A 24,737-nucleotide genomic window follows, 5' to 3' on the forward strand; every position below is an offset into this window, starting at 1 on the left:
TATGCCCTCTAGTTTTGGACTCCCCTACCCTGGGGAAAATACTTTGGCTATTCACCCCATCGCTGCTTGTCATGATTTTGTAAACCTCTGTGAGGTTACCCTTCAGCCTCTGACGCTCCAGGGAAAATAGCCCCAGCCTATTTAGCATCTATAGTTCAAGGCCTTCAGCCCTCCAAAAGCAACATTCTTCCACTCCGACCCTCCGAAGACGAACCCACCCGGACCTCTTCCCGGTCTCTATTGTTTCACATTTCGCCTGACTAATGCCCCTAACCTATATATCCTTGAACACTATGGGCAATTTAGCATGGCCAGTTCACCTTATCTGCACATCTTTGGTCTGTGGGAGGAACCTGGAGCATCTGGAGGACAGTTGCCTGAGGCTGGAATTGAACCCGGGTTCCTGGTGCTGTGAGGCAGCACTGCTAACCACTGAGTCACTGTGACGTTCTACAATTATGGCCCGGATTTTCTAATAGTCATTATTCCAGCATAGGTGAGAGTTGCTCATTGGGAATCCTGCAGATTTCCTAACATAAAAGACTGAAGAAATTGCCTGGGAAATTAATGATGATGCTGGGCAATTCCTGTGTGATTGAAACCTTCTGAAAGTCTCCATTTAATTTGGAGATTTTTAAACACTGTCTAATCCTTGAGTAATGAGTCAGTTTGACCCATACATACTTCAATCCCCACTAACTGCACCTTCCCTCTGCCACCCCCACCCCCGAAAAGCACTTACAAACCCCCTGGAGACAGTGACCTGACACATGACCTGTCTCCTTTTGGGAGCCATCCCATGCACCCTGTAGTCCCCTTACCCCTCTCCACACTAGCTGCCCTCTCTTCGTGCTTCTGTCTCTCCAACCCCCTTCCATGCTCCAGACTGAGCACCATCTATCCCCATTATGGACCTGCTGTTCCCTTTTACCCTGCTCCAGAGCCATCCACTTCCTCTACGCTAGACAAGGTGTCCCCTTCCTCTGTTCTAATCGTGATCTGAGTCAGATTCTCTCCCCCCACCAACCCCTGAGGACCTACCTACCCCCCCCCCCCCATTCCCCTTCCTGGACCCCCTTGTCATCTCTGGACCCATCTGCCCAAGCCATTCGTTCCCCCACTGCTAAGCCAATGAGCCTCTCTGTCCCCACTTTGGACTTGGCGCAGCCTCCCCTTTCTGGACTTAGCGCAGCCTCGCCACACTTCCCTCACTCTGGACTTGATGTCTCCCTTCTTCCATTCTTCCCCAAGAACTGCCTATGACCATCCATGACCCTGACTAATCTGTATGAGATTAATATTCTTCAGAAAATCTGGTTCTCGAGTCACTAGCCACTGTTTGTTTGAATGTGTGAAAGTGAGTGGTTCAGATATTGGAGATTAGAATCAAGAGTGTGGTGCTGGAAAAGCACAGCAGGTCAGGCAGCATCCGAAGAGCAAGAAAATAGACATTTCGGGCAAAAGCCCTTCATCAGGAATGGGCCATTTCTGAAGGGCTTTTGCCCGAAATGTCAATTTTCTTGCTTCTTGGATGCTGCCTGATCTGTTTGTTTGAATACTATCTGTTTGTTTGAATACTGACTCTTCAGAAAGACTGCTTCCCCTTAGCTCTTCAGTTGCAACATGGGCAACATGGTGACTCAGTGGTTAGCATTGCTGCCGCACAGTTCCAGGGACCCGGGTTTGATTCCAGTCTAGGTTGACTGTCTGCGTGGGTTTCCTCTGGGTGCTCTGGTATCCTCCCACAATCCAAAGATGTGCAGATTAGGTGAAAGTAGCAAGGTTTCCCTCTCCTTTTGTTGTTCCTACCCAGCACTGCTACATGGAGGGAAATGAATGACATTGAAAGGTGAGAGAAGAGGATAAAGAGGACATAAGCTGGCAATGAAGAAGAAAATACTGACTATTATATAACAAGGAAGGGGTATTGAAAGAAGGCGCAAGTTGGGAAAGACACCTTTGGGTGGAGAGAAGTACCATTTTTAGCTGAGATGCTATGGAAAGGGGCAAGTCAACATTAAATAAGGCGGGGAAAGAGTTTCAAATTGAGAGAGTTAAAGGGGAAAAGAATGCTTTAAAGCCAACTTGAAATGGGGAAGAGGCCAGAGTGATTAGTTTCTATGAGTTCCCTGTTTAGTATTTATGTAGCTTGTTAGATTAGATTAGATTACTTACAGAGTGGAAACAGGCCCTTCGGCCCAACAAGTCCACACCGACCCGCCGAAGCGCAACCCACCCATACCCCTACATCTACCCCTTACCTAACACTATGGGCAATTTAGCATGGCCAATTCACCTGGCCTGCACATCTTTGGACTGTGGGAGGAAACCGGAGCACCCGGAGGAAACCCACGCAGACACGGGGAGAACGTGCAAACTCCACACAGTCAGTCGCCTGAGGCGGGAATTGAACCCGGGTCTCTGGCGCTGTGAGGCAGCAGTGCTAACCACTGTGCCACCGTGCCGTCTCAGCAGTCAGAAATTAATGGGTTCAAGCTGAACTTGAGGATTTGAATACAACTGGGGTGGTGCTCTACTGTAGCAAAAACAGAGAATGCTGTAGCAACTCAGCAGGTCTGGCAGCATCTGTGGAGAGAGAAACAGAGTTAATGTTTCGAATCCTGTGTGACCTTTCCTCAGAACAGAATCTTCTGCAGAAGATTCATACTGGACTTGCTTTATTAAAATAAGATTATGAAGTGCTTCCTGTTCATTTTTGTGACATTTTATTCAATTAGCTTTTCACTGTGACTCCTACTGCCTCATTTGGGAGCTGTTTGGCCCATTCTGCTTGCCCAGTTCTGTTGTGAAGCGCCAATCTCCTGCCTTTCCCTCATATCCCTCGATACCATTTCTATCCAAATAATCATTCAGTGCCCTCTTGAATAATTCAGTTAAACTTGCTTCCATCACATTACCAGGCAATGCAATTCATTTCCTAACTACTCGCTTTTTTTTTCTCACATCACCCTTGCTTTGTTAGAACATCATTCAAATCTATGCCCTCTTGTCCTGATTTCTTTGGCAAGTGGGAACATCTGGTCCGTGTCTACTATCATGATTTTGGAAACCTCTGTCAAAGCTCCACTCACTGCCTTCTCTCCAAGGAGAACGGTGCTAACTTCTTCAAACTATTTTCATGACTAAAGCTTATCCTGGAACAATTCTTGTAAATTGCTTCTGAACTACATTCAATGCATTCATATTTTTCCAATAGCATGCTGTCTACAACAGTGCACAATATTCTCGGTGAGGTCTAATGTGTGTCTTGCACAAGTTGAACATCACCTCCTTGCTCTTGTACTCTGTCTCTATTAATAAAACTAAGAGCACTGTATACTTTATTAACTGCTCTCTCGACCTGATTTGCCATCATCAATGATCTGTGCAAATAAACACCCTGATCCTTCTGCTCCTGCACCCCCTTTTGAATTGTGCCCTGTTATATTGTTCTTCTGACCAATATCGCCTCCAACCTTGCACTTTACTATATTGACCCTCTCATTGATCCTCCCCCTCTACCATGTTCTAGTTCTGATTACTGTTTTAGGAGAAGGTGCAGAAATTAGCAAAATTATTCCAGGCTTGAAGGATTTTAGTTACAATGTACGTTTGGAGAAGCTAGTGTGGTTCCCCTTGCAGCAAAGGAGATTGAGAAGAGATTTGGTAGTCGCTTATGCGGTTATAAGCTTAGATGAGGTAGACAAGAAAATTGAAACCTTTAGCTAATAGTGCAAGGTCCAGGGAACACACTTAAGGTTTTGGACCAAAGATAAAGGGGGGGGGGAATGAGAAGAAGATTTATTTTACTCCATGATTGTCAATGATCTGGAATTCTCTGCCAATCTGGACTGTTTTGCAAAGTTTACATATTATTGACATTTCTTCCAAGAAAATGTTCAAATATCTTGTAGTTCTGGTTTTGTGGTATCAAATTTGATTAAATTCCTGTATTAAATGTTACTGTTAACTTAGAACAGTAAAATATTTACTTCATACTGTCTTTTTCTCACAACAGGGTTTATCTGATGCAAACAACTATCATGAATTCTGTAGATTTCTGGCTCGTTTAAAGACCAATTATCAGCTAGGTGAAATAGTGATGGTGGAAGGTTACCCTGAAATCATTAGATTGATTGCTAATTTCACAGTCACAAGTCTGCAGGTAAGAGGTGTTAACTTGATTGAGTCCCTGGTTATTTTGAGTTTGCAGTTTTGCCAAGTAACACCAATGCCATCCCAGCATCGATGATTCCAAATCGATGTTCTCTGATTCCAAATATTCTTCTGAAGCAAAATGCTCTATGTCAAAATGTTACTCCAGTTTTACCTTTGCTCTGCTATGATTTTTAGTTGGCACAAGTTTGTTATAAAAAAAAATCATTAGTTTCTTCTTACTGTTTGTGGTGCTTCTTCTGTGTAATGCTAATTTCCAGCTACGAAGCACTTTGAACTGCTTTGTTGTGCTCACAAATTTAATGAAGGAGCTTTGAATCCTATTTTGCATGTTGTTTCTCTTGTGCTGATTCCAAATTTTATCTATAGCTCCAACTTCAAAATAGATAAAATTGAAAGCAAGTCAACAAAGTAAAGCAAAATTACTTCATTCCTGATATGACAGTTTCAGCCTCTTTTAGTAGATTTGACAGATGACCAATTCTTCAAGTCAAATAGGTAGGTTTTGAGTTGAATCAAAAGGAGGAGAAACATGAAAAGGTTTACAGAGGAAATTGCAGAAGCCAAGGCCCTAGGTAATTCAAGGCATTACCGACAATGATGGAGTGAAGAGATAACAAAGAATCAAATTGCTGGAGATAAACTGGGAAATGTGGATTGCTGATCGCCTATTATAAGTTTCTTTTATTGTAACCACTATAATTTTTGGAAAAAGCATTCTTTTAGAAAATCACCAACCTTAAGAAATGCGCATACAATGGACAGCTTGAATTTTGCACCATTGGAGGGCAGATACCCTGTGTATTTCAGTGAGGGAAAAACAAGAGGAATAACAGAATAATGGGAATATGTCTATTTGCAAGTTCCTTTCCAACTAGCAATCCACATTGGCTTAAAACTATATCACATTTCCCCACTGTCACTGGGTCTCAATCCTGGAAATACCTTCCTAACAACACTCTTGGTGTACCTACACTAGTTGGGACTGCACTGATTCAAAGAGGAACTTAACACCATCTTCTTAAGGGCCAAAAGGCAAGGACAGTATGTTTCTCTTGCCAGAGATGTCCATATCCTATGAATGGATTTGAAAACAAAAGACTTCGGAGGGATGACTTTGGAAGATAATACCTTGGTTTTGTGTCTGTTGGAACACCTGGCCAATAATAGGCCTTAATCATGATTTGGAGGTGCCAGTGTTGGACTGGGGTGGATAAAGTTAAAAATCTCTCAACACCAGGTTATAGTCTAACTGGTTTATTGGAAGTATAAGCTTTTGGGGCACTGCTCCTTAAATCAGTTGCAATGACGAGCTTTGTGGGTATGGGTGACCTATGCTGTAAGACGATAAAAATAGAAACAGGAGTAGACCATTCAGCTTCTTGAGCCTTCTGCACTATTCAGTAGGATCATGGCTCTTCATGTCCACTTTCTTGCCCTTTGCCCATCAACCTTCCTCTACTGATCAAGAATCGATCTTAGACTTTACTACACTCAAGGACTCTGTCCTTACAGCTCCCAGATGCAAAGACATCAGTTCTTCAAGAGAAGAAATTCCTCCTCATCTCAGTCTTAAATCGGCTTTATTCAGAGACCATGCCCACAGATCCCATCAGGAGAAGCATCATCTCAGTATTTATCCTGTCAAGTCCCTTAAGAATTTTATATGTTTAAGAATCATCTCACATTCTTCTACACTCATGCGAGTAGGGTCCCAACCTGTTTAACCTTTGCTCATAAGAGAATCCCTCCATATTGTCCAGTGAACCTTCTCTGGACTGCTTCCAATGAAATTATATCTTTCCTTAATTAAGAGACTAAAGCTACTCTCAGTACTCTCAATGTGGTCTCACCAACATCTTGTATAGTTGCAGTGAGACCATGTATACTCTGTTCTTGTTCTCTAACTCTCTTGAAATAAGGGCCAACATTCCTGATTACCTGCTATACCTGTGTGCTAGCTTTCTGTGTTTCATGCACAAATGTTCCCAAGTCCCTTTGTGTTACATCTTTCAACAGTTTCTCACCATTTGAATAATATTCTGTTCTTTTGTTCTCCCTTCCAAAATAAATAACTTCACATTTTCTCACATTATACTCTATTTGTCAACATTTTGTCCTTTCACTTAGCCTATCAATATCTGTCTGTAAATTGTTTGTATCCCTCTTGCAAACTGCTTTGCCACCTATTTTTGTGTAGTCTGCAAATTTGGCTATAGTAAATTCACTTCCTTCTTCCAAGTCATGAATATAAACAGTTATAGTCACAATACTGATTCCTGTGAATCCCACTGATTATAGGTCACCAATCTGAAAAAGAATCCCTTGTTTCCTGCCCATGAGCCAATTCTCTACCCTATGTCAGTACACTACCTCCAACACCATGGGCTGTTATCTTATGACTTAAACTTTTATGAAGTTATTGTGTCGAACATCATCTGGAAGTTCAAATACAACACATCTACTGGTTCCACTCTGTCCATTCTGGTTGAGACTGCCTAAAAAAAACCTCCAACAAATTAGCTATGCTGACTCTGTTTGATTAGATTATGATTTTCCAAATGTTCTGCTGTTACTGTACCTCCTTAATAATTGATTCCAGTACTTTCCAACAATAAATGTTACAGTATTCTGCCTATAATTATCCACTTTTTGTTGGCCTCCCTTTTTGAATGAGCTATCACATTAGCGGTTGTCCAGTTCTCTGGTACTGCTCCTGAATGCAAGTATTTTTAGAAAGTTGCAACCAATACATCGACTATTTCTGTAGCTACCTCTTTGAGGATCCTAGGATGCAAGCTCTGAGGGCTAGGGAACTTATCCACGAAATAACCATCTTCCCGGACTCATTTTCTAAGGGGCCGATTTTCACTTTGACTTCTCTCTTCCTTTTTAAAGAAACTCTTAGTTTTTATATTTCTCACTTGTTTTCTCTCATAGTTTATTTTCTCCATCTTTATGAACCTTTAAGCCCTCCTTTGCTGGATTCTGAATTTATCCTAGTCGTTGGGGCTATCACTGAATCTAATACATATTAATGGGATGGAAGACTCTCTTGTCTTCTCCTGCTATTATCTATTGTAAAGGCCAATTAGAGTCATTCAGTCATAAAAATGTACAACATGGAAACAGATCCTTCGGTCCAACTCATCCATGCCGACCAGATATCCCAATCCAACCTAGTCCCACCTGCCAAAATTCGGCCCATATCCCTCCACACCCTTCCTATTCTTATACCCATCCAAATGCCTTTTAAATGTTGCAATTGTTTGAGCCTTCACCACTTCCTCTGGCAGCTCATTCCATATGTGTACTACCCACTGCGTGAAATTGTTGCCCCTTTGGCCTCTTTTATATCTTTCCCCTCTCACCCTAAACCGATGCCCTCTAGTTCTGGACTCCCTCACACCAGGGAAAAGGCTTTGTCTATTTATCCTATGCATGCTCCTCATTATTTTATAAACCTTTATAAGGTCACCCCTCAGCCTCCAACACTCAAGGGAAAACAGCCCCAGCATATTCAACTTCTCCCTGTAACTCAAATCCTCCAACCCTGGTAACATCCTTGTAAATCTTTTCTGAACCCTTTCAAGTTTCACAACCCATCTTTCCGATAGGCATGAGACCAGAGTTGCGTGCAATATTCCAAAAGTGGCCTAACTAGTTGTAAAATGGATTTGAATAAACACATTTCAGTTTCCAGTGGGTGTAGATTGATAATAAAACTTAAAGTGTGTTCCCATAGATTCAAAAAAGGAACTGGCATGATAAATAGGCTTAAAATATTGAATTGTAACAGGGTTGTCTGAGGTTACAGTTCTAGAATATTTTTCAAGCAGAATTGAGGGAGTTCTGCATCTACCCAGACTTAATATAAGACACAGTGCTGAATAACAGAAGAATAAAACTATTCTTTAGCATTAACAACCCTACCTTTATAATCACAGAATTTGAGAGACAAGGACAATTTTTGAAAATTTCCCCTTCTTCAGCTGAGCCAGATATCTATTTCATGCACATTTAATATTAAGTGTTTGCTGAAGGCTATGATCTGCTCAGTGCATTTGTCTGACATCTTGCCATTGAAGTAGTGAGAGTATTAACTGACTTAAAATAAGCCAAATAAAGACATGCATGAGAATTCCTAGAAGCATGGCATTCCAACCAGAACTCTATCAACAAACAGATCGAGTTAGACCCCACCTATCTCCCTCTGAGAAAAGGAACAGGAAGTGACTTCACCACAGGAAATAACATCACCAAAGGAAATGACATCACCAACCCAAACATAAATAGAAAGCTGGAAGTTTCAGCATTGCTTTACATAAAGTCCACTGAAGATGTTACCTAGTAAGGTAATGAAACGTCTAGAAATCAAGCTTTCAGCTCAGCAAGCAAACCAACATCCAAAATCTCAACCTGAGCTACAAATCTTCTCAAAACTTGCTAAAACCAGTTAGTTCCTGTGTCAAGGTAGTGGTCAAAATACCATTGGATGGACAGGTTTAATGTTGTCTGCTAGTTACATAGTCAGAATTATTTTTAATCAGGACTTTCTTCCATGATAAGATTAGATTAGATTCCCTACAGTGTGGAAACAGGCCCTTCAGCCCAACCAGTCCACACCGACCCTCTGAAGAGTAACCCACCCAGACCCATTTCCCTCTGACCAATGCACATAACACTATGGGCAATTTAGCATGGCCAATTCACCTGACCTGCACATCTTTGTAACTGTGGGAGGAAACTGGAGCACCCAGAGGAAACTCGCACAGACACGGGGAGAAATACAGCATCTAGCAATATTTTGTCATGATCTTTCAGTAACTTGATTTGAAGGTGCTGGTGTTGGACTGGGGTGTACAAAGTTAAAAATTGCACAACACCAGGTTATAGTCCAACAGGTTTATTCGGAAGCACTAGCTTTCGGAGCACTGCTTCATCAGGTGGCTACGGAGTATAAGATATAAGACACAGAATGTATAGCAAAAGTTTACAGTGTGATGCTAATGAAATGCAAAATTGAAAAAGACCTAGATTGTTTGTTAAGTTTCTCATCTTTTTAGAATGACCATGTTGGTTTCAGTTCTTTCATATGTAAACCCCAGAACGTTTTTTAAAGTTACATTCTCAAGTGAACTTTAACAATAGGTGCCATGTCAGCTCAGATAATGCATTGAAGGTATGAGGTTAAAGTATGTCTGTCTGTGCCCCAGTATTCAGACTGATTCTATTTCTAAAAAAAAAGGGATTTACATAAACTTACATTGATTCATGCAGTTTTTGAGCAGAATAAAATGTAATTCTGCAAGTACAAGTTCACCCCACAAACTTACGTGTGTGTGTGTGCGCGCGCACGCTGGGGGAGAGGGGAGGGAAGCGTCTGAGTGCCTGTGAGAGGGTATGTGTGTGCGTGTGAAAAGAGGTATAAATCTGTGAGAGATTGCGCATGTGGGAGTGTGGGGATGTGTATGTGCAAGCTGTTGAGAGATGGTCTGCGTGAGTGTATGGGTCTGTAGGGGTATGCGTGTGTGTGCATGCGAGCGAGAGTGTTTAGTGCAGTGGGGTCATCTGTAGTGTGACATGAACCCAAGGTCCTGGTTGAGGCCATCCCACAGAACCGAACTTGACTATCAGCCTCTGCTTGGCCACGTTGCATTGTTGCCTGTCCCGAAGTCTGCTTTAGAGAATGGTCACCCGAAGACCGAATGTCTCGGACTGCTGAAGTGTTCCCTGACTGGGAGGGAACACTCCTGGCTGGTGATTGTCGTGCGGTGTCCATTCATCCAATAATGTAGCCTCTGTTTGATTTCGCCAATGTACCATGCCTCAGGGCATCCTTGCCTGCAGCATATGAGATAGACAATATTGGCTGAGTCACATGAGTACCTGCTGCGTACATGGTGAGAGGTGTCCCCAGTGTAATGTTGGTATTCGTTTTGACACTGACGTGTCTTGCAGTGTCTTCTGTGATGGGGTCGTATGGTGTTGTCATGGAAGCCAGGCAGTTTGTTGCGAACAATAATCTGTTTGAGGTTTGGTGGTTGTTTAAAGGCGAGAAGTAGAGGTGAGGAGAAGGTCTTGGTGAGGTGCTCATCCTCATCAATAAGGTATTGCAGGTTGCGAACTACATGACGTAGATTTTGGCCTCCTGGGAAGCACTGGACAACGAAGGGTACCCTGTTGGTTGCAGCTTGTCTGTCTACTGAGGAAGTCATTATGGTTCATCGCTGTGGCACGTCAGAACTGGCGGTTGATGCGTTGAGCATCGTACCCCATTGTTATGAGGGCATCCTTGAATACTTGCAAGTGCCCGTTGCATTCCTCCTCATCTGAACAGATCCTGGTATAGAACATAGAACAATCCAGCACAGAACAGGCCTTTCGGCCCACGATGTTGTGCCAAACATTTGTCCTAGCTTAAGCACCTATCCATGTACCTATCCAATTGCCGCTTAAAGGTCACCAATGATTCTGTCTCTGCCACTCCCACAGGCAGCGCATTCCATGCCCCCACCATTCTCTGGGTAAAGAATCTACCCCTGACATCCCCCCTATACCTTCCACCCTTCACCTTAAATTTATGTCCCCTTGTAACACTCTGTTGTACCCGGGGAAAAAGTTTCTGACTGTCTACTCTATCTATTCCTCTGATCATCTTATAAACCTCTATCAAGTCACCCCTCGTCCTTCGCCGTTCCAATGAGAAAAGGCCTAGCACTCTCAACCTATCCTCATACGACCTATTCCCATTCCAGGCAACATCCTGGTAAATCTCCTCTGCACCCTCTCCAAAGCTTCCACATCTTTCCTAAAGTGAGACGACCAGAATTGCACACAGTACTCCAAATGTGGCCTTACCAAGGTCCTGTACAGCTGCAACATCACCTCACAACTCTTGAATTCAATCCCTCTGCTAATGAATGCTAATACACCATAGGCCTTCTTACAAGCTCTATCCACCTGAGTGGCAACTTTCAAAGATCTATGAACATAGACCCCAAGATCCCTCTGCTCCTCCATCTTACTAAGAACTCTACCGTTAACCCTGTATTCCGCATTCTTATTTGTCCTTCCAAAATGGACAACCTCACACTTGACAGGGTTGAACTCCATCTGCCACTCCTCAGCCCAGCTCTGCATCATATCTAAGTCCCTTTGCAGCCGACAACAGCCCTCCTCAGTATCCACAACTCCACCAATTTTCGTATCGTCTGCAAATTTACTGACCCACCCTTCGACTCCCTCTTCCAAGTCATTAATAAAAATTACAAACAGCAGAGGACCCAGAACTGATCCCTGTGGAACTCCACTTGTAACTGGGCTCCAGGCTGAATATTTACCATCTACCACCACTCTCTGACTTCGACGGTTAGCCAGTTCTCTATCCAACTGGCTAAATTTCCCACTATCCCATGCCTCCTGACTTTCCGCATAAATATGTGTAGGGCTTGTCCATAGGAAATGTCAGTTTTAGTGTGTTTCGGGTGGAAGCTGGAGAAGCGTAGCAACCTGAGGTTACCTGTGGGTTTGCAATAGAGTGAGGTGCTGAAGTGCCCATCCTTGATGGAAATGCATGTGTCCAAGAATGAGATGAGACGGATACCAAAGATTGGTCCATGGTGAGCTTGATGGTGGGATGAAACTCGTTGATATCACTGTGTAGCTGTTTCAGTGACTCCTCACCATGGGTCCAGAGGAAACAAATGTCGTCAATATACCTGGTGTATAGTGTTGGTTGGAGGTCCTGTGTAGAGAAGAAGTTTTGTTCGAACCTGTGCATGAAAATGTTGGCATATTGGGGTGAAAACTTTGGCCCCATGGCTGTTCCATGTGTCTGGATGAAAATCTGGTTGTCAAAGGTGAAAACGCTGCGGTCGAAGATAAAGCAGATGAGTTATAGGATGGTGCTTGGAGATCGGCAGTTGGTGTTGAGTACTGAGGCTGTTGCTGAAATACCATCATTGTGGGGGATGCTGGTGTAAAGTGCTGAAACTTCCTTTGTGATGAGGAATATTCCTAGTTCGACTGGTCCATGGGTGCTGAGCTTCTGTAAGAAATCTGTAGTGACGTGACAAATTTCAGCAAAATGCCCAGATTAACAAAAGGCAAATCCTGCTTGCTAATTGCTTGATGGTGCTGCAACAATACTGCTGTTTAATCTTCAGAAATGAATATAAGCTCAATCAACCTTGATTAAAGTATAAAACAAAAAATATTCCATAGGTGCTGAACAAACAGTTAATCTGACGATGATACAATATCATTATGAATGAACTATGGGAATCAAAGTTTCATGGCATATTAAAATTACAGATGTTACAATGCAAGAAGCACTTTAATCTTTTGTTCTGGTCTCCTATAAATTGAAAACGTCATATCTTCCTTTTCTGAAATTCTATCAAAGCAACTGCAAAATCGGAGAGAATTCTTCAAATATTATTGAGAGGAAATTTTCTTTGTGTTAACAAACATGCCCACAATAACAAGAGCGATCCCTTCTTGTCTTTTTATCCCATGAGATAAATGAGCTAAATGTTTGAATATACAGCCTAAGAATGAACAGTTGTCAGTAAGAATACAAGCTTGAACCAACCAAGAATTTGTCTGTATTTAACAAATGAGGCTCCGTTATTTCCTTTAAAACTTGTTGAGAGGTTTTCCCTGACTTTTTAGATAGCCACCAGAAAAATACTTTCGCCAATAATGCCTCCTTAATGTAATTGCAGGCCCAACAGGCAACCTTAAATGATGGTTAAAACAATTAACAGAAAATGCCCACATACGCCTCCAGTTACCTTGTGAGCCAGAAATGTAATCACCAAGTTACTGTATACAGGCTAAAATTATGCCCAGACTTGATAAGTCGAATAATATGCTGAAGGGAAAAGATAGGTAAGATGCAACAGGTTTATAAATATCAAACGTCTGTGCACACATTGTAATTTGACTCTTGGGGAGAATGCATAGCTGAATGCTGACCAGCCTTTTGTCGTTGCAGCAATGAGACCATTGTGACAGCTGAACTAGAGAGACATATCCAGTTTAGCTCTTTGAAATCTTAAGATGGGGCTAGGACAGAGATAACCATTCAGGGAAGATACAGGGTGAGAAGACATGACTGCAAGAAAGTAGGAAACCTATTGCAGAACTCCTGCACTCCAGAACCCTCAAAAATACTGCAATATTTGCCCACAGATGGTCTGTTCAGATTCATTGCCCATGGGACTGGATATTTTTAATCAATCTGTTCAGATATGTTGCAACGCTTGTCTGGGGCAGGTGGAACTTGAACCCAGGCCTCCTAGCTTAGAGGTAGGGACATTATCACTGTGCCATAACAACCCAAACACTGGCCACCAGAATTGGGGTCACAGTTTGAAAACGAGTCACCCAGTTCAAACTGAAATGAGTTTATTTTTATCGAGTGTCATTAGCTTTTGGAATTCTCTTCCATAGAGCGCTATGAATATTGGGTCGTTGAATTTATTCAAGGCTGTTAGATATTTAATTAATGAGAGATTTGAGGGTGATGGGAAACAAGGAGCATCAGGCATGATCTTATGAAATGGAGGAAAAGGCAGAATGGACCAAATAGCCAGCTCCTGTTCTAATTTCTTATGATCTTACTGAAGCCTTGGATATAAGGCTAAACACTACACAGAAATTCCTGGCTTTTCAAGTACTTTTGAAATTAAGGCATATTTAGTATGTAAGTTAGTTCACTGAGCTTGAAGATTTGTTTTCAGATGTTTCATCACCGTACGTGGTAACATCATCAGTGAGAAACTCTGGTGAAGTGCTGGTGGTATGCCCTGCCTCTGTATTTATAAGTCTTGGTTTCTTTAGGTGGATGATGTCATTTCTGGTTCTTTTTTTCAAGGGAAGGTAGATAGGTCCAAATTGATGTGTTCATTGAAGGAATTCTGCTTAAGAATTCTCTTGCATGTCTTTGTTTCGCTGTCCTAGGATGCGTGTTGTCCCAGTCAAAGTGGTGTCCTTCTTTGTCTGTATATATAGAAACTACTGATAGTGGATCGTGTTTTCTGGTGGCAAGTTTCCTGGTAGTTTCTCTGATGTGTTTTTTTACAGTTCTTCCATTGTATCTTGTAAATGAAGTATGTTTTGCTGGTGGTATCTAATGGATCCTTTAAGTTCATTAGTCACTGTTTAAGTGTGTTGGTAGGTTTGTGGACTATCATGATGCCAAGGGGTCTAAGTAGTCTGGAAGTCATTTCTGATATGTCTGTGATGTAAGGAAATATGGCTATAGTTTTGGTTGCATTGTGTCTGCTTGTTTGGGTTTGTTTCTGAGGATGTTACAGCCATTTTCACATCAATTAACATCGACTTGGCCAAAGAAACATTGGCATCACTACTAGGAAAACCAGGACCACAAACACGAGACAGCACCAACTTCATCACCAAAGATAACATCCTCAAGCTAGTGGACCTGTGTCTCACAACGCTCTTCACATTCAATAACAAAACCTGCAAACAAGTTAACGGAACACCCATGGGATTACCAATATCAGGGCTCATTGTGGAAGCAGTAATGCACAGACTTGAACAAGCTGCCCACCCATCTACACAACCCAAACTTTAGGTCCGCTACGTAGATGACACCTTTGTCATCACAAAATAGAACAAATTCGCGGAAACATACAACACCATTAGCAATATCCTGAAAGTCATAGAATTCACAAAAGTGGAGGAGAACGACAACAGACTCCCATTCCTAGACGTGACAGTTGAACAGTTAACAGAGAGCTTCAAACCAACATCTGCAGAAAACAACACACGGACCAAATACTTCAGAAGCAATCATCCCAACACCCACAAATGGAGCTGCATCAAGACATTATTTCAATGAGCCACATCACACTGCAGCACCCAAGAACTACAAAAAGCAGATGAAAAATATCTATACAATGTTTTCAAGAAAAATGGGTACCCAATAAACAAAATCTACCGAATCCTCAGAAACAAACCCAAAAAAGCAGACATTACACAACCAAAAACTATAGCCACATGACCTTACATCGTAGACATATCAGAAATGACTTCCAGACTAGTCAGACCCCTTAACATGATAGCCCACAAACCTACCAACACACTTAAATAGCGACTATTGAACTTAAAGAATCCATTAGATACTACCAGCAAAACTAACGTCATTTACAAGATACCATGCATGAACTGTTAAAGAAAAAAACACTACATCGGACAAACTAGCAGGAAACTTGCCATTAGGATACATGAACACCAACTGGCCACCAAAAGACATGATCCACTATCCGTAGTTTCCATACATACAGACAAAGAAGGACACCACTTTGTCTGGGACAACACACACATCTTAGGACAGGCGAAACAAAGAAACGATGAGAATTCTTAGAGGCATGGCATTCTAACCAGAACTCCATCAATAAGCACATCGACTTAGACTGTGTCTACCCTCCCTTGAAAAAAAAACCGGAAATGACATCACCCACCTTAATTACCCAAGACCTATAAATAGAGGTGGGACATACCACCAGCACTTCACCAGAGATTCTCACCTGATGATGTTACCTAGTATGGTGATGAAATGTCTGAAAACGAACCTTCAAGCTCAGCAAGCTAAGTTACATATTTATCATCAACCTGAGCTACAAATCTTCTCAAAAATCATTAAACCATATTTTTTTAAGTCATTACTCAATTGAGTACCTTTGTCAATAATAGAAGAGTGACACATCTCAGTTGTGGTCATATCGTTCCATTCACCATTTTAAGACCCAGAGTGGAAATTAATCTCCAAGAGTTTAGCGTCAAAAATAATTCATATCCAATAGATCTGTGGAAGATCCCATAGAAACCGGTAATGAGACATGAATATGGAACTCTAATAGTACATTTGCTGCATTCTCATTATTAGGACGTGACGGTATTGGACTGGCGTGGACAAAGTTAAAAATCACACAACATCAGGTTGTAGTGCAACAGGTTTATTTGGAAGCACTAGCTTTCTTTGCACAGCCGCTTCATCAGGTGGTTGTGGAACAGGATTATAAGACACAAAATTTATAGCAAAACAGTTAGTGTCATGAACCTGTAATGCTATTTATAAAAATTTAGATTCAGTCTGTCATCTTTTAGAATGGGATATGCTAGTTTTGGTTCTTTAATATGTAAATCCCAGAACTCCTTTTAAGTTACATTTTCAAAATAGCTTCAGCTTTTCTAGCAATAGCTGCCATTTTAGCTCTCACAATGCATTAAAGGTGTGAGGTGAAAGTCTGTCTGTGTTCTAATGTTGAGTCAGACTGGTTCTGTTTCTAAAGTGGGACTTACAGAATCTTTTGTGGATTCATGCAGTTTTTGAGCAAAATGAAACGTAAATCTGCAAATACAAATTCACCTCATTAATTTACATGTGTGCGCGTGCAGGAGAGACAGAGTGAGTCTGTGCATATGAGTGTAAGTGCATGTGAAACAGTGTGTATATGTGTGTGTGTAGACTTGGTCAGATGTGTGAGTGTGATAGGGTATATGTCTGTGAGAGGGTGTGTGCGTAGGTGTGAGTGCAGGGGGCGCATGTGTGTGCTTATGAGAGAAAGAGCTTGTGTATGAGAAAACTTCCACATGAGACATATTAAAACAGCCATCTCCTACAGCGAAGCCCTACGAATACACAGTATCTGTTCAGCTGAGGCGGAATGTGAAGGACACATGAAAGTGCTCAAGGATGCTCTCATAAGAACAGGGTATGATGCTCAACTCATTTACCACCGGTTCCGACGTGCCACAGCGAGAAACTGTAATGTCGTCCTCAGGAGACAGACACAGGCTGCAACTCTCCAAATCGCGCGCTCTCTCGTTCTTTCTCGCTTTCTCACATTCTCTCTCACTCTCTCTCACTTGCGCATGTGCGGGCACACGCGCACACACACCCCAACATACTCCCACTCTCATGCAGACCCTCTCTCATACACAAGCTCTCTCTCATATGCACACAAATGCACCCCTTGCTCTCACCCATGCATGCATCCTCTCACAGGCTTATACCCCATCACATTTACACACATACTTAACCAAGCTTACACATACACGCACTCTTTCACATGTACTCTCACCCACATGCCTGCATTCACGTGCACACACTCACTTGGTCTCTCCTGTAAGCGCACACATATAAGTTTATGAGGGAAATTTGTATTTGCAGAATTACATTTATTTTGCTCACCAACTGCATGAATCCACATAAGATTCTATAAGTCCCACTTTAGAAATATAACTAGACTGACTCAACACTGGAACACAGACAAACTTTAACCTTTAATGCATTATTTGAGCTGAGATGGCACTTATTGTTAGAAAAACTGAAGCTACTTGAGAATATAACTTAAAAGGAGTTCTGGGATTTACATATTAAAGAAGGGAAACGAGCACATCCTACTCTAAAAGATGAAATACTTAATCGATTTTACTTTTAAAATAGCATTACAGCTCTATGACACTAACATTTTTTCTATAAATTGTGGCTGTTCCACAACCACCTGATGAAGAGGCAGTGTCTCGTAAGCTAATGTTTCTAAATAAACTTGGTGGACTATAATCTGGTGTTGTCTGATGTTTAACTACATTCTCATCGAATGAGCTGGTGAAGACAACTTGTAGTAAAGACATGTGCATTGATTTTCCACAAGTTAACTGCACCACAGAAATAAAATTTATAGAAGCCCTCCAGAAATAACACTGACTATTTTATTACAATTTGCTCAAACATTTCAAATCATATAAAATAGATTAGGAATTCCCACAATTTTTAATTTTATTATTACTTTTCTTTCTTCTCTTACACAGCATTGGGAATTTGCTCCAAACAGCATACACTACCTGCTGAGTCTTTGGCAGCGAATGGTTGCATCAGTCCCCTTCGTTAAATCTACTGAACCTCATCTAATGGAGACATATGCACCAGAAGTCACAAAAGCTTACATTACTTCAAGGCTGGAGTCAGTGCCCGTAATCATAAGGTACCCCCATCACAGTTTGGATTTGCTGCCCAGGCATTCCATTCTAATTGTCTCACAAATTGCACCTACAGCTGTCTAGACCCGAAGTTCTGGAATTCTGATCTTGCATCTTGTTCCTGTTCTATTCCACTTTCCATTATGGCATTCCTTAAGCCTTTGATGGCCTGACCCTAACAACTCTTCATGTGGGTGTGTCATATTTTATTTTATAATGCTGCTATGAAATCCCTCCAAACACACTTTTATTTTATAGCCTATATTTATATCTATGAAGAATTGCTTCAGTCCTCAACTGCATACCCAAAACGGTCAGATGGTATATGAGTTATTGTTCTATTCAAACCACAATAAAAAGGAAAATATTGCGGATGCCGGAAGTCTGAAATAAAACAGAATGGCTAGAAATCATTAGCATCTGTGTGGAAAGAAATGGAATTAATGTTTCAATTTAAAATATTAAATCTGTTTCTTGCTCCACAGATGTTGACAGACTTTCTGTGTATTTCCATTATTTTGTGCTCCTATTTTAGATTTGTTCCCGTTGAGTGTGAAGTGAGCTGGTCTCAGTCAGTATTGTGATTGTGTAAGGGATAGGTACATCAGACTGACTTGAAGTGTCAAATTGAATACTGCTAATAATTTTTCTTTATTTTGTAATAATGTTAGCTTTTAACTTTTAGTAAGTAGAGGCATGTCATTCTTAAATTGCAAAACCTTAAAATAGTCACAATTCAAAGTTTGTATCCACTCAGTTACTAAACAAAATCAACAGGACACATGGGTAATGAAGGTTAACAAACTGTGAAGGTCGAAAAATGTGATGCTGGAAAAGCACAGCAGGTCAGGCAATATCTGAGGAGCAGGAGAGTCACTGCTTTGGGCATAAACCCTTCATCAGGAATGTGATGACAAAGGATACGCAGGGATTCTCCCTTTGTATTGAAGAAAGATGAATGAATTTCCTGGGTGATGCAAGTGATAGAGGAATATATAACAATGAAAATATATATTTGAAAGAGTGCAGGTTGATGATCCAAATGAACATCATGCTGAATATAGGAGCCTCAGGGAAAACGAAAAAGAAAATTAGAGACAAAGAGTTGGAATCGGAAGAAACTGGCAGCTATCGAAAAGGTAATCTAAAAGTCGTCTTTAGGCATTTAATACAGAAAAAGGCTGGGAAAATTAGGGATGTGGCCTAATAAGGACCTGAAAGAGATCTTCATATGCATAGAGGGCAAGACTGAGGTGCTAGCAAATAGTTTGCATCTGTCTTTTCTGAGGAAAATGGTGTTATCAGAATGAAAATTAAGTGTTTGAAGTATTGGATGGGCTAAGATTTATAAAGAGGAGGTATTAGAAAGCTTGCTTCGACTCAAAGAAGGGCCAAATGAATGCATTTCAAGACATCCAGTGTAGCTGAAAATACTTGTGAAGCTTGATTTCAGCCAGAATTAGTGCAGCCTACTTGAAGAGTACCACATCCACTAATGTAAACATTCCCTTCTTCCACCACTGGTGCATAGTGGTCACAGTGTATACCAATTACAACATGCACAGCAACAATGCACTAAACCTCCACCAATAGCATCTATCCAATCCATGTAGAAAGACAAGGGCAGCAGATGCATGGGAACACCATCAACTGCAAGTTCTCCAAGCCACATGTCATCCTGACTTGGTACCGTATCACTATTCTTTCATTGCCACTGTGTCAAGCTCTTAGAGCCACTTTCTAACACTGTGGGTGTGCATACACGATTTGAACTGCAATGATTCAAGAAGGTGGCTCACCAGTCGTCCTTAAGTTTGGGGTTGCTGCCAAAAGACTGAAGATTTGCAAACACTGCACCATATTCAAAAGTATGTATGGATAAACCCAATAACTATCAGCCAGTCAGTTCAACTTTAGTGGGAAAACTTTTAGAAATGATAACTGATGACAAAGTTAGCAACGAAGTGGCTGAGTATTGATCAGTAAAGGAAAGCCTATCTAAATTTGTTAAAGGTAAATTATGTTTCACTAGCTTGATTAAGTTTGATAAAGTAACAGAGAGGGTTGATGAGGAAAGGTCATACAACATGGTTGTCCATAGGGTGTTTCGTAAAGTGTTAGATATTGGCTTGTCAGCAAATTAATAAAAGGGACAATGGCAGCATGAATTTGAATTTGGCTGAGTGATAAGAAATATTAGTGAACAGTTGTTTTTTGCACTACAAGAAGGTATGCAGTGAGTTTTTCTAGCAGGTAGTACTTGAACCACTAGTTTCCTTAATATATATTAATAATCTAGACTTGAATGCACAGGCACAATTGCAAACTTTGTTGAAGTCTCACTTGCCCCAGAGATGTGTCATGGCATGTCACAGCAGGTTGATTAAAAATAAGCACAATGTGATTCAAAAGGAATCTGAAAACTTGGGCTTTTGAAGTAGAAACTGAGAATATTATAGCAAAGTTATGATAAATCTGTATCAAGCACTATTTTTGGCTCCAACTGCAGTATTGCGTCTAATTCTGGCCACTATGCTTCAGGAAGAATATGAACACATTTAGAAAGTTTGCATTCGTTGTTTATGACAGCTGTTATGGTGATAAGGATCTTCAGCTACATGTACAGATTGGGGAAGCTAAGATAGTTCTCTTTCATGGAAAAGAGAACACTAGGGGGAGATTTGATAGAGGTGTTCTAAATCATGAAGTACCTGGACAGAGTCAATAGGGAGAAACTCTTCCCAATGACACAAGGAACAAAAGCCAGAGGACACTGATTTAAGGCGAACTGTAAATTAAACTGCAAGTAAGAAAACACTGATGAATTGGTAAAACAGTTATGGAACGATAGAACACAAAACATCAGAGTATGCAGCACAGGCCCTTCGGCTCGTGATGTTGTGCCAAGCTGTGGAACCAATCTGATGCCCATCTAACCTACATTGTTGTCCATATGCCTATCCAATGACCATTTAAATGCCCTTAACGTTTGCGAGTCTACTACTGATGCAGGCAGTGTGTTCCTCTCCCCTGAGTTGCTCTGAGTAACGAAACTACTTCTGACATCCGTCCTATATCTGTCACCCCTCAATTTAAAGCTATGTCCCCTCGTGCTAGCCATTGCCATCTGAGGAAAAAGGCTCTCACTGTTCAACCTATCTAACCCTCTGATTATTTTAGATGTCTCAATTAAGTCGCCTCTCAACCTTCTTCTCGCTAACGAAAACAGCCTCAAATTCCTCAGCCTTTCCTCATAAGACCTTCCCTCCAAACCAGGTAACATCCTAGAAAATCTCCTCTGAAATCTTTCCAAAGCTTCCACATCCTTTCTATAATGCGATGACCAGAGCTGTACACAATACTCCAAATGTGGCCGCACCAGAGTTTTGGACAACTGCAGCATGATCTCATGGTTTCAAAACACAATCCCTCTCCCAATAAAAGCTAATACACCGTATGCCTTCTATATAACCCTATTAACCTGGGTGACAATTTTCAAGGATCTATGTACCTGGACACCGAGATCTCTCTGTTCATCTACCCTACCAAGAATCCTATCATTAGCCCAGTACTCTGCATTCCTGTTACTCCTTCCAAAGTGAAACACCTCACACTTTTCTGCATTTAACTCCATTTGCCACTTCTTAGCCCAGCTCTGCAGCTTATGTATGTCTCTCTGTAACCTACAACATCCTTCATCACTATTCTCAGCTGCACTGACCTTAGTGTCATCTGCAAATTTACGAGCCCATCCTTTTAATCCTTCATCCAGGTCATTTATATAAATGACAAACAACAGTGGACCCAAAACAGATCCTTGCGGTACCTCACTGATAACTGAATTCCAGGATGAATATTTCCCATCAACCACCATTCTCTGACTTCTTTCAACTAGCCAGTTTCTAACCGCTAAATCATCCTCAATCCCATGCCTCTGTATTTTGTGCAATAGCCTACCATGGGGAACCTTATCAAATGCCTTACTGAAATCCATATACACCACATCAACCACTTTACTCTCAACCACCTGTATGGCCACCTTCTCAAAGAGCTTAATAAGATTTGTGAGGCACCACCTACCCTTCACAAAACCGTGTTAACTATCCATAATCAACTTATTCCTCTCTAGATGATTATAAATCCTATCTCTTATAACCCTTTCCAATACTTTACCCACAGCCAAAGTAAGGCTCATAGGTCTAAAATTTCCAGAGTTGTCTCTACTCCCTTTCTTGAAAAAGGGAACAACATTTGCTATCCTCCATCTTCTGGCACTATTCCTGTAGACGATGACCACATAAATATCAAAGCCAAAGGCTTGGCAATCTCCGCTCTGGTTTCCCAGAGAATTCTAGGATAAATCCCATCTGACCCAGGGCACTTATCTGCTTTTACACTTTTCAGAATTGCTAACACCTCCTCCTTATGCACCTCAATCCCACCTCGTCTAGTAGCTTATATCTCAGTATTCTCCTCAACCACATTGTCTTTTTCCAGTGTGAATACTGATGAAATGTATTCATTTAGCACTTCCCCTATCTCCTCTGACTCCACACACAACTTCCCACTGCAATGATTGATTGGCCCTAATCTTGCTCTAGTCATTCTTTTATTCCTGATATACCAGTCAAAAGCCTTAGGGTTTTTCTTGATCCTATCCCCCAGTGACTTCTCATATGCCCTCCTGGCCTTTCTTCGCTCTCTGTTTAGGTCTTTCCTGGCTAACTTGTAACTCTCAAGTGCCCAAACTGAGCCATCACATCTCATCCTAACATAAGCTGCCTTCTTCCCCTTGACAAGATATTCAACTTCCTTAGTAAACCACGGCTCCTGCGCTCAACAACTTCCTGCCTGCCTGATCAGAATGTACTTACCAAGGACCTGCAATAGCTGGTCCTTGAATAAGCTCCACATTTCAATTGCGCCCATCCCCTGTAGTTTCCTTCCCCATCCTGTGCATCCTAAATCTTGCCTAATTGCATCATAATTGCCTTTTCCCCCAGCTTTAACTCTTGCCCTGCGGCATATACCTATCCCTTTCTATCACTAAAGTAAACATAACCAAAGTGTGATCACTATCACCAAAGTGCTCACCTATCTCCAAATCTAACACCTAGCAGGGTTCATTACCCAGAACCAAATCTAATGTGGCCTCGCCCCTTGTTGGCCTGTCTACATGCTGTGTCAGGAAACCCTCCTGCACACATTGGACAAAAACTTACCCATCCAAAGTACTTGAACTATGGTATTCCCAGTCAATAATTGGAAAGTTAAAGTCCCCTATAACAACTACCGTGTCACTCTTGCTCCTATCGAGGATAATCTTTGCTATCCTGTACTCTGCATCTCTGGACCTATTTGGAGGCCAATAGAAAACTCCCAACAGGCTAACCTCTCCTTTCCTATTTCTAATCTCAGTCCATGCTACCTACATTTGCCACCTGACATATGATGCCATTTTTATTTAAAACTTAGTTTAAGAATGTAGGCTGTCATTATTGCTGGACATTTATGGAAAGATTATTTATCTCTTTTAATTCTGCAGGGACTGTTTAGAAGATCCTTTGGATGACACAGGCATGGTCTTCCAGCAGTTGGATCAACTGTGTACCGTGAGTCGCTGTGAGTACGAGAAAACATGTGCACTCCTTGTACAGCTGTTTGATCAGTCTGCTCAGACATATCAGGAACTCCTGCGTGCTCCCAGTGGCAGGAACATGGAAATTGCAATCCAGGAAGGTGAGTGACCCTTTTCCCTCAGAACTCTGAAATGAATTCCTCATGAAGGTATATTTGATTCTTCAATTTTTGCATAAGCTTTGTTTAGAGTAGATTCCCTACAGTGTGGAAACAGGCCCTTCGGCCTAACCAGTCCACACCGACCCTCTGAAGAGTAAACCACCCAGACCCATTTCTCTCTGACTAATGCACCTAACACTGTGGGCAATTTAGCATGGCCAATTCACCTGACCTGCACATCTTTGGACTGTGGGAGAAAACCGGAGCACCCGGAGAAAACCCACGCAGACACGGGGAGAATGTGCAAACTCCATATAGACATTCGCCCAAGGCAGGAATCGAACCTGGGACCCTAATACTGTGAGGCCGCAGTGCTGGCCACTGTGCCACCCATGGCAGGTTGCTACTTGTCATTTATCTAATCTAATATGAACAACCCTACAAGCATATTGAGAAAGGCATGAAATGAATTTAAATCCAAATACTCTGCATCTCTACCCATCCAGCCTACTACAGACCCAATTCTACACCCATGAGTTTTTTGAGCTTATACTCTTCCACTGTTACTTGGTATCATGCATTTTGCCTCACTCTCATCCAACCTCCTCTCCCAGCTGCAACTGTCCCATTTTAGATGAAAGTCTATGATGCTCCTGAGATAACTACTCAGAATGTGTGTCAAGTCAGCTCATGAAACGTACCCATTGATGTTACAATCATATCTCCATGTCCTCTTTATCCATATCCTCCCTAGTGAAGGAAACAGACAGAAGGATGTATTTGATTGGAAAGTTTTATCCAGAATG

At 41.6% G+C, this 24,737-nt stretch overlaps 1 protein-coding gene across 1 annotated transcript in view; it reads left to right on the forward strand.

Annotated features, from left to right (window-relative positions):
* The window catches only part of LOC122556776 (ran-binding protein 17-like), a 1,080,295-nt gene that overhangs the window by 285,701 nt on the left and 769,857 nt on the right, over nt 1-24,737 (forward strand). The window contains exons 10-12 of the mRNA XM_043703926.2: nt 4,019-4,165; nt 18,025-18,197; nt 23,738-23,931. Coding sequence (XP_043559861.2) covers nt 4,019-4,165; nt 18,025-18,197; nt 23,738-23,931 — 514 coding nt within the window. The remainder of the gene's footprint in view (nt 1-4,018; nt 4,166-18,024; nt 18,198-23,737; nt 23,932-24,737) is intronic.

This window comes from Chiloscyllium plagiosum, unplaced genomic scaffold (assembly GCF_037043375.1).
Source record: "Chiloscyllium plagiosum isolate Xiang-an unplaced genomic scaffold, Cpla_swu_hap1 HiC_scaffold_16, whole genome shotgun sequence".
Taxonomy (NCBI): domain Eukaryota; kingdom Metazoa; phylum Chordata; class Chondrichthyes; order Orectolobiformes; family Hemiscylliidae; genus Chiloscyllium; species Chiloscyllium plagiosum.